This window comes from Rhinopithecus bieti, unplaced genomic scaffold (assembly GCF_001698545.2).
Source record: "Rhinopithecus bieti isolate Rb0 unplaced genomic scaffold, ASM169854v2 scaffold_11964, whole genome shotgun sequence".
Classification (NCBI taxonomy): Eukaryota; Metazoa; Chordata; class Mammalia; order Primates; family Cercopithecidae; genus Rhinopithecus; species Rhinopithecus bieti.
Genome location: NW_016807677.1, coordinates 5,930,160 through 5,944,909, shown reverse-complemented (window position 1 = coordinate 5,944,909; position 14,750 = coordinate 5,930,160). Strand labels below are relative to the sequence as shown.

The window sequence follows — 14,750 nt, the reverse complement described above, 5'->3', positions numbered from 1 at the left end:
ATGCCTGGCTCACTCCACACTCCACAGTCCTTGCAGATGTATCAAGGAATTTCTTTTTCAGAGCATGTGACTGGAATGAATGCTGTGTCTCCTTGGAGCTCCTGGAAGCTGTCAGGCTCTATGGAAATCTTAGCACCCAAGGAGCAAAGGAGCAAGGATAAAAATGCCTGCCAGCCTTTGGAAGGCATAGGTGGGGATTCATTTATATCCATGTTGACTTCCAATTCTGAGCTCTTTAGGATTCTGTAACTATTGTAGAGCTAACAACATCATCTTGGCACTCTGTTTCTTTAGGATGGTGACAGAGTATTGAGATGTCATGCCATGGCTGTGTCAAGGCTGGGGAAACAGTTCAGTTCTTTTAGCAAAGAAGGGCGGGGGGAAGATGAGATGAATGACTGTCAACCATAGTGAATGACAGCCATCTTGCTTCCTCCTCTTCCTATCTCTTTCCTCACTCTCTAGGGTGCTTGTGCTTAGGAGAAAAGGTGGCATGGGCTCCCTGGATGGGCATTTCTCTGGCCCCAAAGATATAGATGAACCTAGAGAGACCTACATTTAGCCTTGGCTCTGCCTACAAGGCCCCTCTCTTTGGTGCTGGGGCTGATGCCAAATGGTATTCTGATGTGTGACCAAGGGAAGCAGTACAACCACAGAAAGCACAGGGGAACAGTGGTGAAGATGATGGGCAGGATTAAATTGGAGAAATAAAGATAGCAGGGGAGAAACAAAAATATTTTTTCCTTTTCCTCCAAGTACTGATGTAATCAAATCTTCTAAAACACGAGTTGCCCACAACTGCTATGACAATTATTCATAAAAGGCAATGGAGTCCTAGCCTACTCCTTAAAATAAAACCAACTTCTACTTGTGAATAGCTAATTGTCCAGTGCTGCACTCCTGTCCCTTCATGAGGCCCCACATGTCTTTCTATCATCACACAAGCTCAAAGAAGGAAAAAGCATGGACCTTCTCTGTCCTCCTTTGACTTGGCCTCTTAGCAGCATTCACCAGAGTGACACCTCCTTCCTGTACAAAACTCTCACTTTTCTTGGTGCTGAGACACTGCTCTCCTCTGGTTGGCCTCCTACTTCAATAGCGTCTCATCTCAGTCTTTCTGCTTGTTGTTCTTTCTCTATCTGAACTCATGATATGGATGCTTCTCAGAGTCAAAGTCTGGGTCTTCTGCTCTTCTCTTTCCATATTTTTGCCTAGGTGGTCTCATCTTTTTCCCAGGGTTTAGGTACTGTGAATGCTGATGACTCTGAAATTCATATCTCCTGCTAAGACTTTTCCTCTGACTTTGAGGCTCTCATATCTGACCATCATCTTTACGTCTCCATTTGGATGTCTCAAAAGTAGACCCAACTTGTCCCAAATTGAACTCTTGCTTTCCCCTCCCCTCCAAGAAAACATACCCTGCATCTTCTACATGTTGACTTCTCTTCACTGTTCTTCACATCCATCTGCAAGTTTGGTCAATTCTGTCTCCACTTGTCTGCATCTCTTCCACTGCCTCCCTAGCCTCCATCATCTCTTTCCTGGATTTCTACAGTGGTTTCTGATTAGCCTCTCCACACCCACTCCTGCTTCCCTACAAAATGTTCTCCACTCAGCAGTTGGAGTGCATATAAAAACATTTAAAATAATTCATGTCTCCAACTGAAATCCTATTTAATAACTTTTGGAAGCTTAGCGATATTTATTTATTTATTGAAATAGAGTCTTGCTCCATCACCCAGGCTGGAGTGCAGTGGTGCAATCTCGGCTCACTGAAACCCCCACCTCCTGGGTTCAGGCGATTCTCCTGCCTCAGCCTCCCAAGTAGCTGGGACTACAGGCACTTGCCACCATGCTTGGCTCATTTTTGTATTTTTAGTAGAGACAAGGTTTCACCATGTTGGCCAGGCTGGTCTCGAACTCCTGACCTCAGGTGATTCACCCACCTTGGCCTCCCAAAGTGCTGGGATTACAGGTGTGAGCCACCACACCTGGCCACGATTTTTACTTATTAAACTAAAAACCTTTACACACACATGCGCACACACACACTGATGTCACTCTGCTGCTGAAAATCCTCTAGCAGCTTTCTTTGAACTTTGAATAAAATATAAACTCCTTACTTTAGCCTTCAAGGTAGTTATTGTGCTCAGCTCATGCTTTATTTTGTGTCCCTCCTTCCCTTGCTTTTTCTATCGTGGCCACCCTGGCATTCTATTAGTTTCTGGAACCATCCAGGCTTTTCTGCCCTCAAGAACTTTGCACACTCCTGGAATGCACCTCCACTTGCTACTTCTGTGGCTGGGTATTTCTCATTATGTAGATTACAACTTACATGTCATCTCCTCCCGGAAGCTTTCCCTGATCTCTGCTGTCATACTTTATCAAGGAATCCTGTTATTTCTTTCATGGCTCTCATTACAACTTAAAATTTTTTCATCTCTTTGTTTAGTTATTTATCTTCTTGACAAGTCTGTAAACATGTGTATTTTGTTCACATTTTGTATTCCCGACTACTAACAGTGATTTGCATGTGATAGGTGTTCACTATATACTTGTTGAATAAAAGAGTGTCAGGCTTGCACTAAGTCCTCTACACACTTTATTCTAATTAATGTTTACAAGGAGTCTGAGAGTTAGATGTCACACTAATCCCATTTTATGGACAAGAAAAATTAGGTTTACAGGTGTCAAGGTAATATACCCAAATCCACAGAGCCTACAGGTGGAGAAGCTAGGATTTAAACTTGGATTGTCCAACTCCTGGAGCTGAACACTCATCCACATCACTTCATTGCCACTGGGGTGTGGGAGGATACATAGAAGGGAGCCAGGAAGTTGTTGTGTCTTTAACATAAGTTCAGTCATGCTTTCTGATTTTTAAGATCTTGACATGAAGACCCTAGCTCTTTTCTCGTCTGTTAAGTGACCAGTTTCAGAAGGTTTTGTTTGTTTCTTCAGGGACAAAACAGGGAGTTAGGCTGCCTGGAGTCTGAATTCAGCTCTGAGCCCAGGAACCATTTACAACTATCTCTCTCTTGCTAGTTCACTTTAACTTCCTAAAGCTGTGCACACTCCATGGCCTGATTCTTGCAATTTGGTTCTGCCTCATCCCTCAATATTTACATTGAAACAAATAGATTGCCCAAATGGTAACCTGTGACAGTTCTCTGTGACTCAGTTTCCATAACTCTGGAGTAACTTGTCTAAATATACTCATCTCTGAGATGTCAGCATGATTCTAACACTTAGTCCAAGTAACAACTCTGGTAGATTAGAAAACAGGACCCCTCCATTCCTATCAAAATCTCAATGATGGTTTATGTAGAAATAGAAAAGTACATGCTAACATTCGTAGAGTCTTAAGACACCCCAAATAGCCAAAACAGTCTTGAAAAAGAAGAACGAAGTTGGAAGGCTCACACTTCCTGATTTCAAAGCTTACTACAGAGACACAGTAGTCAAAACAGTGTGGTACTGGTATAAAGACAGATATGCAGACCAGTGGAATAGAATAGAGACTTAAGGAATAAACCCTTGCATATATGGTCAAACAATTTTTGACAAGGGTGCCAAAACTATTAAACGAGAAAAGGATAGCATTTTCTACAAATGGTGTTGGGAAAACTGGATATCCACATGCACATAAATAAATAAATAAATTTGGATCCTTATCTTATACCACATGCAAACATTAACTCAAAACAGATCAAAATGTAATAACTAAAACTATAAAACTCTTGGAAGAAAACATAGGGGAAAAGCTACAAGACATACATTTCACAATGATTTCTTGGATATGGCAATAAAAGAATAAGCAACAAAAGAAAACATAGGTAAGTTGGACTTTCTTAAAATTAAAATGTTTCTATATGGTAAAACACTATTAAACAGAGTGAAAAGGCAACCCATGGAATGGGAAAATATTTTCAAATCATATATCTGATGAGAGATTGGTATATACCATATATAAATAATTCCTACAACTTAACAACAACAGAACAAACAACCCAATTAAAAAATGAGCAATAGGCTTGAAAAGATATTTCTTTAAGGAAGATATAGAAATGGTCAATAAGCACATGGAAAAATGTTTAAGCCGGGCGCGGTGGCTCAAGCCTGTAATCCCAGCACTTTGGGAGGCCGAGACGGGTGGATCACGAGGTCAGGAGATCGAGACCATCCTGGCTAACCTGGTGGAACCCCGTCTCTACTAAAAAATACAAAAAACTAGCCGGGCAAGGTAGCGGGCACCTATAGTCCTAGCTACTCGGGAGGCTAAGGCAGGAGAATGGCGTGAACCCGGGAGGCGGAGCTTGCAGTGAGCTGAGATCTGGCCATGGCACTCCAGCCTGGGTGACAGAGCGAGACTCTGTCTCAAAAAAAAAAAAAAAAAAAGAAAGATGTTTGATGTTTAATATCATTAGATGTTAGGAAAATGCAAGTCAACACTATAATAAATTACCACTTTACACTACCACTTTACACTAAATTACCACTTTACAACACTATAATAAATTACCACTTTACACTAGGATGACTACTATCAGAAAAAAAAGAGGAAGAAAAGAAGACAAAGAAAATACAAGTATTAGCAAGAATACATTGCAAGTGGAAGTGTAAGATGGTGCTCAATCCCTGTGGAAAATGGCATGGAAATTCCTTGAAAAATTAAATGTAGTTACTATATGATTCAGAAATTCTACTTCTGGATATATACAAAAAAGAAGTGAAAGCAGAGACTCGTACAGATATTTGTATACCCATGTTCATAGCAACATTATTCACAATAGCCAAACGGTGGATGCAACCCAAGTCACCATCAATAGATGAATGGATAAAGAAAATGTGGTACATACATACAATGAAATATTATTTAGCCTCAAAAAGGAAATAAATTATTACATGTTACGACATGGATGAGCCATGAAAACATTATGCTAAGTGAAAGTAACCATTCACAAAAGGATAAATACTGTATAATTCTCCTTACACTAGGCACCTAGAGAAGTCACGTTTATAGAGACAGAAAGTGGAATGGTGGCTGCTAGGGGCTGAGCAGGAGGAGGGAATTGAGAGTTACTGTTTCATGTGTATGGAGTTTCAGTTGGGGAAGATGAAAAAGCTCTGGAGATGAATGGTAGTGATGGTTGCCCAACAATGTAAATATGCTTGATGCCACAGAACTGTACATATTAAATGGTAAATTTTATGTCATGTGTGTTTTATATTTTCCCACAATAAAACAAAAGAAAAAACGCTGACAATGTAATTGTCTATGTAGGAAACCCTAAAGACTACTACAAAATCTCATAGAACTGATAAAAGAATTCAGCAAAGTTTCTTGATGCAAAACTAATGTACACAAATCAGTAGCTCTCCTATACACCACCAGTAACCAAGCTGAGAATCAAATCAAGATGTCAACTCCTTTTACAATAGCTGCAAAAAAAAGTAATAATACTTAGGAATATACCTAAGCATGGAGGTGAAAGACCTTTACACGGAAAACTACAAAACACTGCTGAAAGAAATCATAGATGACAGAAACAAACGGAAACACATCCCATGCTCATGGATGGGTAGAATCAATATTGTGAAAATGTCCATACTGCCAAAAAAAAAAAAAAAAACTCTACAAATTCAATGCAATTCCCTTCAAAATACCACCATCGTTCTTCACAGAACTAGAAAAAAAAAATCCTAAAATTCACATGGAACCCAAAAGGAGCCCACATAGCCAAAGCAAGGCTAAACCAAATTGGCTATTTTGGAGTATAGCTAAAATCATGTAGTGGGTACTATGCTAAGCTTTTCAGAGTCCCCCTTCAGGGCTGGAGGGCTTACTCCAGATGCTGGGGATGCCCTCCTTCAGCTGAAAAGAATCACCTCTCACAAGGCCAGGTTGCATTCTTGGGGTGGCCTGAATTTGGTGATCGGTCAATGTGAGGATATTGCAACTATTTTCAGGGTTCTCGAGGTGGGGCTGAGGCTTTGTGGTGCCTGCCCTGAGGCCCATTTTCCTCTTCTTTATTAGTAACCTGTTTATTTCCCTTGCCACACAGATGTTGATCCTGAAAGTAATTCCTAACAAACTTTCTGCACAATATAAAAAAGGAAAATGAAAACAGCACCTCTTCCTTGATGCTTTACTTCCACTGATGCCAGAAAATATCATCATAACAACCGTATAAATATATGATGGGTGGGATTTGCAAAACACCCCTTGAAGCTGTGCAGTGCACAACCCACACAAAGGAGCAGTGGTTCTATGTCAACCTCTGTCTCGTTTCTCCCGCATTTGGAAGTCCCCAGCACCATTGAGCTGGATTGACTGATGAGTGCTCACTAGTCCTTAACCAGTGCCTGAGCCAGCCTTGAACAGGGAGGAAGCACATCAGTTGCCCCAGCCCTGCCATGCGTTAGAGTTTATAAGTAATTTCTCGTGTCAACCAGATTTGGAAGATGAGAAGTTAAGAGTGAGCTGGGAGGGCTCCCGAGAGACTTTCACTCTTTAGCTCTGTGGGCTCAAGTTTACCTCCTAGTCCTTATACTTTCCTGGCTCATGCTCAGCTCTTTGGATAAGCCAGAGAAAGAAACAGGTTAAGTTGGACTTTATCAAAATTAAAAACGTTACTATATGGAAAAAACACTGTAAACAGAGTGAAAAGGCAACCCATGGAATAGGAAAATATTTTCAAATCATGTATCTGATGAGAGATTGGTATCTACCACATATAAAGAATTCCTATGACTTAACAATAACAGAACAAGAAACCCAATAAAAATAAAAAAAATGGGCAGAAGATTTTCAGCTTCTATTAGCCTGAGGTCTTAAGTTGGCTTAAGACCTGTCTCTTGTGTTGGTCTTAAGATGCTGTGTTTCTCAGACTCCATTTTGCCTGTATCGATAGTGAAATAAAGTTCTTAGGGTATCTGTGAGTCCTAGGATCACACCTGGGGTCCCCACTGTCAACAACAACAGGAAAGAAGACCTAAATTAGGGCACTTTATTCCAAGTTCATTTTTCAAGTTGTGTAAGTCAAGCTGTTGCATAAGGTCTTGGTGGTGCTGAGCAAGAGTTAACACCAATTTAATTTACTTTATAACTTGATAATAAAGTCCTCACGTTAAAAGAGAAGAAAAGAAAACCCTCTTCTAAGCCTCCTTCTCTCACAAGCTTGCTTCCCTGTCATTATCCCACTACTCTTTCAACATCACACTGCTGGAGAGAGTGTCCACACCCCCGGCTTCTCTCTCCTCCCCTCCCTTTCATTCCTGGGACCATGATGTCTCCCTTGTCCTCCATTCCATGAATACTGTTCCCCCAGGGGCCACTAAGGACTTTCCAATGGTCAAATTCAGGAAATTCTTTCAAATCTTCCTCTTTTTTGACCACCTCAAAGCTTTCTTCTTTAGGTTTTGTGACACTGTCATATTTCAATTTCCTTTCTAGCTGTCTGTTTTTCAGTATTTCATTGGTAAGTCCTTCTGCCTGTACCTTAAACACTGATGCTCTCTGGGCTCTCTGTCTGTCTTCTACACATTTCCACTTGGATGTCTCTGAAACATCTCAGACTTAGTATGTGCAGAGCTGGCATCATTGTTTCTTTGCTTATCACCTGGTCTGAATCTGCCCCTCTTCTTCTGCTCCCTGTCAGTGTTACCAGCAACTATTCAATCGCCCATGCTGGACCCTTAGCAGTCATCACTTTCTCGAGATCTCTGTCATGTACACCCATATAGATCCACTAAACAAAACGGTCATTCCTCTCCGCCCCAGAACTCTTATCTCTCATTATTGCTTTCCTTAGCACTTATCACCACCTGTACACTACTAGATGTTTAATGATTTATTCTCTGTCTTCCCCCATAAGAAGGAAAGCCCATGTGGGCAAAGGCTGTGCTTTGTCCCTGGCTACATCCCCAGTGTCTACAGCAGTGCCAGGCACTTAGTTGAGACTCCATAAACATTTGTTGAATGAATGAAAGGAACTTGGATTTCTTCCTCTGCCTCATACTTCCATCTTCACACAATTCCCATTCTAGCTGTTCTTATCTTATCTTGGAATTGCAAATCTGGGCTCCTTTTTGCTTCTTTTCCCACTGTCTTTTTTTTTTTTTTTTTTTTTTTTTGAGACAGAGTCCTGCTTTGTCACCCAGGCTGGAGTGCAGTGGTGTGGCGTGATCTTGGCTCACTGTAACCTCTGCCTCCCGGATTCAAGCAATTCTCCTGCCTCAGCCTCCCAAGTAGCTGGGATTACAGGCACATGCCCCCACGCCCGGCTAATTTTTTTGTATTTTTAGCAGAGACAAGGGTTCACCATATTGGCCAGGCTGGTCTCGAACTCCTGACCTTGTGATCCACCCACCTCGACCTCCTAAAGTGCTGGGATTACAGGCATGAGCCACCGTGCCCGGCCACCCCACTGTCGCTTTCTTAATTAGGCCCTGTCACCCCATCCAGAGTTATCATGGCCTCCTAGCTCATCTCCTTGCTGTGGCTGTCTTCTTAGACCTTTCTCTGCTTCCTCTCTAAATAATTTTCTCTCTAACGCACAGTCTGGAGTCTCCTTCCTCTGCCTCAATCCCATGGATGTTCACTTTGTAGATGCTCATTAATGTGTGCCTGACAGCCCGGGCCTCTCTCTGGGGAGAGAGGTCCAGTGAGAGTCACAGTTTTGTCCCATTTTAAAATGAGGATCAGGGAGGGATTGAAACGCAATACAGAGCTTACAGATGTAGGCACTGACCAGCAGAGATACACAGAATTGGAGACAAGTGACACAACCTGTTAAAAGAACTTGGGAGAGATACCGGGAGTGTGGACTGGAATGACTGGGGCAGCATTCTAGAATGAATCATTACAACAGAGATCAACAACCACATGGGGTAGGGAGGGGCTGCAGAGAGAGAGGGGAAGAAAAAGAAATTCAGTCATGCTGAAGTGAGATTGGATTTCCACACTTGTCTACACTGAAAAGCTAAAAATAGGGACATCTGGGGAGAAAAATAGTGAGGAGTCTTTTAATTCTACTGACATGGACTATAAGGAGGGAGGTTTGCAGGGAAGGATGTGTCTCTCACTCTTAGGGGCAAAACTGGAAAAATTTTTATTTTGGGGCCCCAACCTTCACTCTCTCCACTCCACCCCTGCCTGTTCTCTCTATCTTTCCTCACTATCAAAACCTCTTTTTTAAGGAAAGAGTCTGATAACATTCATTTACATAAATCTATAATATTTAATGTGGTGATTTTAGATGTTAGAAGCAGAAGTCTGAAATCAAAGACATGTAAGTACAGCAACCATTAAAAAAAGACGTATATAATTCACTGCATCCAGCACAGGGCTAAACCCAGTGGTTGCTCCACAAATATTTGTTGAAAGATGTTCAAAAAAGCATTATTTATATTATCAAACTCCACAAACAATACAAGTATCCAAAAATGGGGAAACCATTGCAAAATCATCCATATGAAGAAATATTACATAGCCATAAAATATCTAGAAAAGCTTTTAATGATCCAGAGGAATAAATGCTTATACTAATGTTAGGCAAAAACAGCAGGATTCGAATTGCTACTATAATATGTCAATTATAAAAATCATATGCACATACAGAAGACAAAATCTATGAGTATCTCTGGAATCCGTGGGATTTGGGGTTATTTTTAGTTCTTTCTACTTTTCTGTATTTTTGAATTGTTTATACTTGGTATGAAAGAAATATCCCAAAGTAAACGTTGTGGAAGATTTACTTAGGGGAAGAAACACTTTTCAGGGGTCCTCGCTAATTACACTGTACTGGTGTGGCCCACTTGGTCTATTATAGAGGAGGAAAGTGGGGAAGAGAGAGGGCCTGTCCAATAAGGGAGGATGGATGGTCTGCCAGCAGACGATGGACTTTTAAAAACTGCTACAGTGGCTGGGCGCGGTAGCTCACGCCTGTAATCCCAGCACTTTAGGAGGCTGAGGCGGGCAGATAATGAGGTCAGGAGTTCGAGACAAGCCTGACCAACATGGTGAAACACCGTCTCTACTAAAAATACAAAAATTAGCTGGATGTGGTGGCGGGCGCCTGTAATCCCAGCTACTCAGGAGGCTGAGGCAGGAGAATCGCTTGAACCGGAACGGAAGTTGCAGTGAGCAGAGATGGCGCCACTGCACTCCATCCTGGGCGACAGAGCGAGGCTCCGTCTCAAAAAAACAAAACAAAACAAAAAACAAAAAATCTGCTACAGGAGTGGGGAAGCCGACCTTTGAAGAAAAAGGGCGTACCCGGTAACATTAGTGCTTTAGTGCCTTTGAATTTATGCAGACTTTCTCTGTTAGAGGGTTTCTGTGTTCTAGGCTAATAGGTTAACCTGACATCTGGAACACCTTCCTCACGTTAGTTCCTTACACACCCAAGCCTTCAGGTGCTGAGACATGTTTCTTTTCACCCTGCTGTCTCCACCCCCTACTTTTGAAAACACAGCTGGAATTGTAATTAAAGCCTATTGTATTGGTACCTCAGTAGTGTTGGTACCTCAGTAATATTCTACATTAATATCTTTAAGAATTAAGGTCATGTCCCCATGTAAGAAAATATTATTTAATGTTGATTCTATATCATAATATCTATATAAAAGCCTTGGCTATTTTAATAAAGAGACCACAGATTTCCGAATTTATAAACAGGAAAACATTTTCTTCGTTTTATTTCTGGAAATCCCTTCCAAACATCTGAGTTTTCTTCTAACTCAAGTCTCTTCCCACCTCCTTCCCAGGGGATCTGCTGAAGGGTGTTATATGTCTCCCTGTGGGACAGCAAACTTCACAGTCAGGATAAAACAAACAAACAATATCAAAACAACACCCAGCAACAGCAACCCCCATCCCTCTCCAAAGTTCTAATTTCCCGCACTTAAAATTAAGTCCTGGGCTATCCTTGTGTTGCAAGAATCTTAGAATCGAAATGGAGGGATTTGACAACTTTAAATACCTAACCAAATCTAAACTTTTGCTTCTATTATTTACTAGTTATCAAAATATGCAAACTGCTGATTAAGGAAGGCTGGGTGGCAGGAGCGCCTACGAAGGCGTAGGGGAGAAGTGTGAAAAGAAATCCCAGCTCTCCCTGGGAGACTGCGTGTGAAAGAGCCCGGCTCCCCCGAAAACTCCAGGCCGCGTTTTGCAGGCTTCCGCATCTGCCTTCTGTGTCTCTCTTACCTCCTTGATGTTCGGCACTATTTGTGGCCGGCGTGGTGGAAGGACACAGTGAGGTTCTCACCCCCGCCCCCCGCTCCTCGCTCCCATCCCAGTTCCATCAAAACGAACCCGGGCCAGCGCAAGGATCTCCGAGTTGCGAGTGTGCTGAGGCTGGGACTGTCACTCATTCTCCGATCAGCGCGTGAACGCAGCTCGGCTGCCGCTGGCAGGAAACAATTCTGCAAAAATAATCATACTCAGCCTGGCAATTGTCTGCCCCTAAGTCTGTCGCTCTGCCGCCGTCCACACTCGCTGCAAGGGAGGGAGCACAGAATTTACCGCGGCAAGAACATCCCTCCCAGCCAGCAGATTACAATGCTGCAAACTAAGGATCTCATCTGGACTTTGTTTTTCCTGGGAACGGCAGGTACATTTTTTTTTTTTTAAATTCTCAATCTGGTTTGCTAATTACCCCTTCCTCCTACTCCTAGGAGGAACGCTATTATTTTGGGTGGTTTTATGTGGACTGCTAAGGCTGGTCATTTGCGTTTAGCTGTGAAAGGAGCGCGTCGCCCTTGCTGCCCAGCCGAACCCCGCTCCCTCCCGGGCTGCGCTGCACGGGAGCTGCCTCCCCGCGCCGCCAGCGCCCGGCGCCCCTCCGGCGCGTCCGCCCTTCCCACTTCGTGCGCCCGCGGCGGTGGGAGCAGAGCGGGTTGGCTCCCGGGGGCTCAGCGGCCGCGCTGGTGATGGGCAGCGCTCCTTCCCCAAAGGCGGGCGGCGGGGCGGGGGACGTCGCGGCTCGGGTGGTGCCGCCGCACGGGCTCGGATTCCGAGGGGGAAGGGGCTTGTCAGCCCCGGCTCCGGGAAGAGTGAACAATAAGGCTAGGGCAGCCGCCCCAGATCGTTATATCCCCGGGTCTAATAAAGTCAGGATCCTTGCTTTGCCTCCCCCGCCCCAGCCAAATAACGGTTTGCAAAATGGGGCGAAATGGGCAGAATAGCAGGGCTGTGTGGCTGTTGTTGCACCCCAGTCGATATGACGTTAGTTTTTCATTTGCCAAATTGCTGGTTAGTTGCAAAGCCTACCCTCGGCCGCGAGCACTGAAGGATGGGAGGGTCGAGCGCCGCGTTTTGACAGGAGGAAGTGCAGAGGGGCGGAGGGCGAGGAGGGCGTGATCGGGTCTGCCTGGTGTGTGTGCGCGTGTGCGCGCGCGTGTGCCTTTACACGCGCCGCGTGCCCAGTGTTGCACGGGGCGGGAGAAGAATGGCAGGTAGCCGCCCGAAACACCTCGCCCTGTCTCCTTTCTTTGGGCGAGGTTCCCGATCCTGGCAAAGTGTGAACAATAGGGAGCTGGGAGGAAGACAGTAGTGATGCTGCCTCGGGTGGCGGGGGTTGCGCCGCCGCCCAGAGAACCTCGGCAGCGGGGAGGGAGGTGCATTTCATTTTGGCTATTTCCATCCCGGCCTCCCTGGAAAATTCTTCTGTGCGTGCCCACCCTCCCCTCCAGCTGTCATCCCCCCACCTCCACCCAAGGATTTGCGCTTTGGCTCTGATGGACGGGAGGGGAGGAAGAAAAGCAGGGGCCGCAGAGAGCTGGGTGGGTTGGGCGGACATTCTGGGCGGGGGGGCGTGTGCTGGAAAGCGACCGAGGAAAGCCGGGCGGAGGGGCTGTGTGTCGCGGTTGCCGCTGTCAGGTGCCGTTATACCTTCTCTGGACTGCTGAGCCCGGGTTGGGGAGCGCACGGGGCGGGCTGGGGAGCGCAAGGGGCGGGTCAGGGAGCACCCAGTGAGCCCCCTCCGCAGGCGGCACAGGAGCAGCGCTCGGCCGCCGCCTCCAGCCAACTCGGGTCCCTCCCATGGCGACCAATCAGCGCGAGGCTGGCTGGGCGGGAAGCCGCGAGAGGCTTTTATTGCGGCGCGGGTGGCGGCCAGGAGCTGCCAGGACAGTCTCCCGGTGCTCCAGCCTAACGGTCTCGCTCAGTCACCGCCAGGAGAAACCCCGCCCTGCGGCCGGTCCCCAGCCTGCCCGGCAGTTTCTGAGGAAATAAAATGGAGGCTAGGTGGTCACCCGGAGTGCTCCTGGTCCGGCCGCCCGTGCTCGCCCACTCTCGCCTCTTTCATGCCGACTTGGAGCATCCCACCGTCCCCGCCAGCGCTCACTCTCGCGCGGCGGAATCCGAGCCTGAGCGCGTCGCCGGGGAGGGCACCCTGGCAGGCACACCGTCGCGCGTGCGCTGACCGGCGGGCCGGGGGCGCTACTGGCGGCGGGGCGGGGCCGTGGCAGGGCCCCGAGGGGTGGGGACCAAGCCTCGTCTGCCTGGTGCTGGGTCTCCGCTGCCACCTGGGCGGGGGCCACCCCGGCTATGCCCCTTTCCGTGGTCCCGTGGGTGCTGCGACGCGACCTGTCCGCACGGGGCGGGGAAGGGGGTGTTTTTGAGACCTCCTCGCCCTCAGGTGGGAGCGTGACAATGGAACCTGGATCTTTGGTGGGCCTTTTGGGGGATCGCCTGGCGGTCCTTTCCATCATCGTGATGGGTACAGTCATCAGTATTTGGATCCTGTGGGAGTTGCAGGCCCAGGAATTCCCACTGGGATGTTCGTGGAGGCCCAGGCAGGGGAGGCATTCTGACCAGTGTTCCCTGGAATGAAAGCGACCTCTTTCCTGGGCCGGTACCTTGAGAATGGGAAGAAAGCAGAACGTGAAACACATACAAGGTTGCTTAACAAAAGAAGTCGAATGGTTTTCCAAAGAGAAATAATTTCCCATTAAAATGTCTTCTGTACTATATATATATTTTTTAAAAAATCAAAGAATTCAAGTCAAAGGGTCAGAATGAAAATGAAAATATAACACACAAGTATATATACATATGTATATATATCTGAGGATTTTTTTTTTTTGGACTCAAATGTAACATGTCCAGGGCAGTGGTAACTGAGTTTGTGTGCTCCGCTCTGTGCATATGAAAATTTACATATAAGGCAAGCTAACCGTAATATATCAAGTGAGTCCAATGGGCTGCCCCTCTCCTCTTTTGATGTCCTCTGCTCATTAGAAATACAATGAAAGGTTGTGCAATTGCATAGTACATTTGAGTTTAGTATAAATTTTGGATGTTTTGAAGAATTGTTTGCTTGAACGATCTGGGATGGTTAAATCACATGTTTACTTGATAATTTTAGTCTTGTGTCAGTTAAACTTGCAAGAGTCAAGGAATGGATAGGACTGGGTTTCTAACAAGATAACACTGGTTAAGAACAAAGAGCTACTTTACAAAAGCTAACATTGAAATCAAGTAGCATACATAATATCTCTCACTAAGCAAATTAAGGTGCGCTTCCACAAAGTTTACTATGAGCACAGTTATAGTGAGCCATATATTTTTGTTGATTTTCGTTTTAAGATTGAGAATGTGTGTTTTTAAACAGAATTTCACTGAGTGTAATAAAAGCTGTATAAGAATGTGGAAAACCTTTCACAACTCTAACCAAACCCTAGAAAGATTATTTTCTTTCAATAAATGCTAGCATATTTAAAAATATTAATAACTGATAATT

General features: G+C 45.1%; 1 protein-coding gene and 1 long non-coding RNA gene across 18 annotated transcripts in view; one reads left to right on the top strand and one right to left on the bottom strand.

Annotated features, from left to right (window-relative positions):
- Positions 1-9,222: 9,222 nt before the first annotated feature.
- LOC108536434 (uncharacterized) lies at positions 9,223-13,428 on the bottom strand. Its single transcript, XR_001887516.1, has 3 exons — positions 13,178-13,428; positions 11,321-11,430; positions 9,223-10,800 (listed from the first exon to the last, which is right to left on the bottom strand). It is a non-coding gene; the product is annotated as an uncharacterized LOC108536434 (long non-coding RNA).
- NCAM1 (neural cell adhesion molecule 1) overlaps positions 11,173-14,750 on the top strand; it is a 315,308-nt gene continuing 311,730 nt past the window's right edge. For 13 of the 17 annotated variants that reach the window (XM_017883175.1, XM_017883169.1, XM_017883168.1 and 10 more), the window contains exon 1: positions 11,334-11,618. In XM_017883175.1, the coding sequence (XP_017738664.1) occupies positions 11,567-11,618 (52 nt within the window). In that variant the 5' untranslated portion in view covers positions 11,334-11,566. Of the gene's footprint in view, positions 11,619-14,750 lie in introns of all 17 variants that reach the window. The other 4 variants (XM_017883174.1, XM_017883172.1, XM_017883178.1 and 1 more) reach the window with 1 other exon arrangement.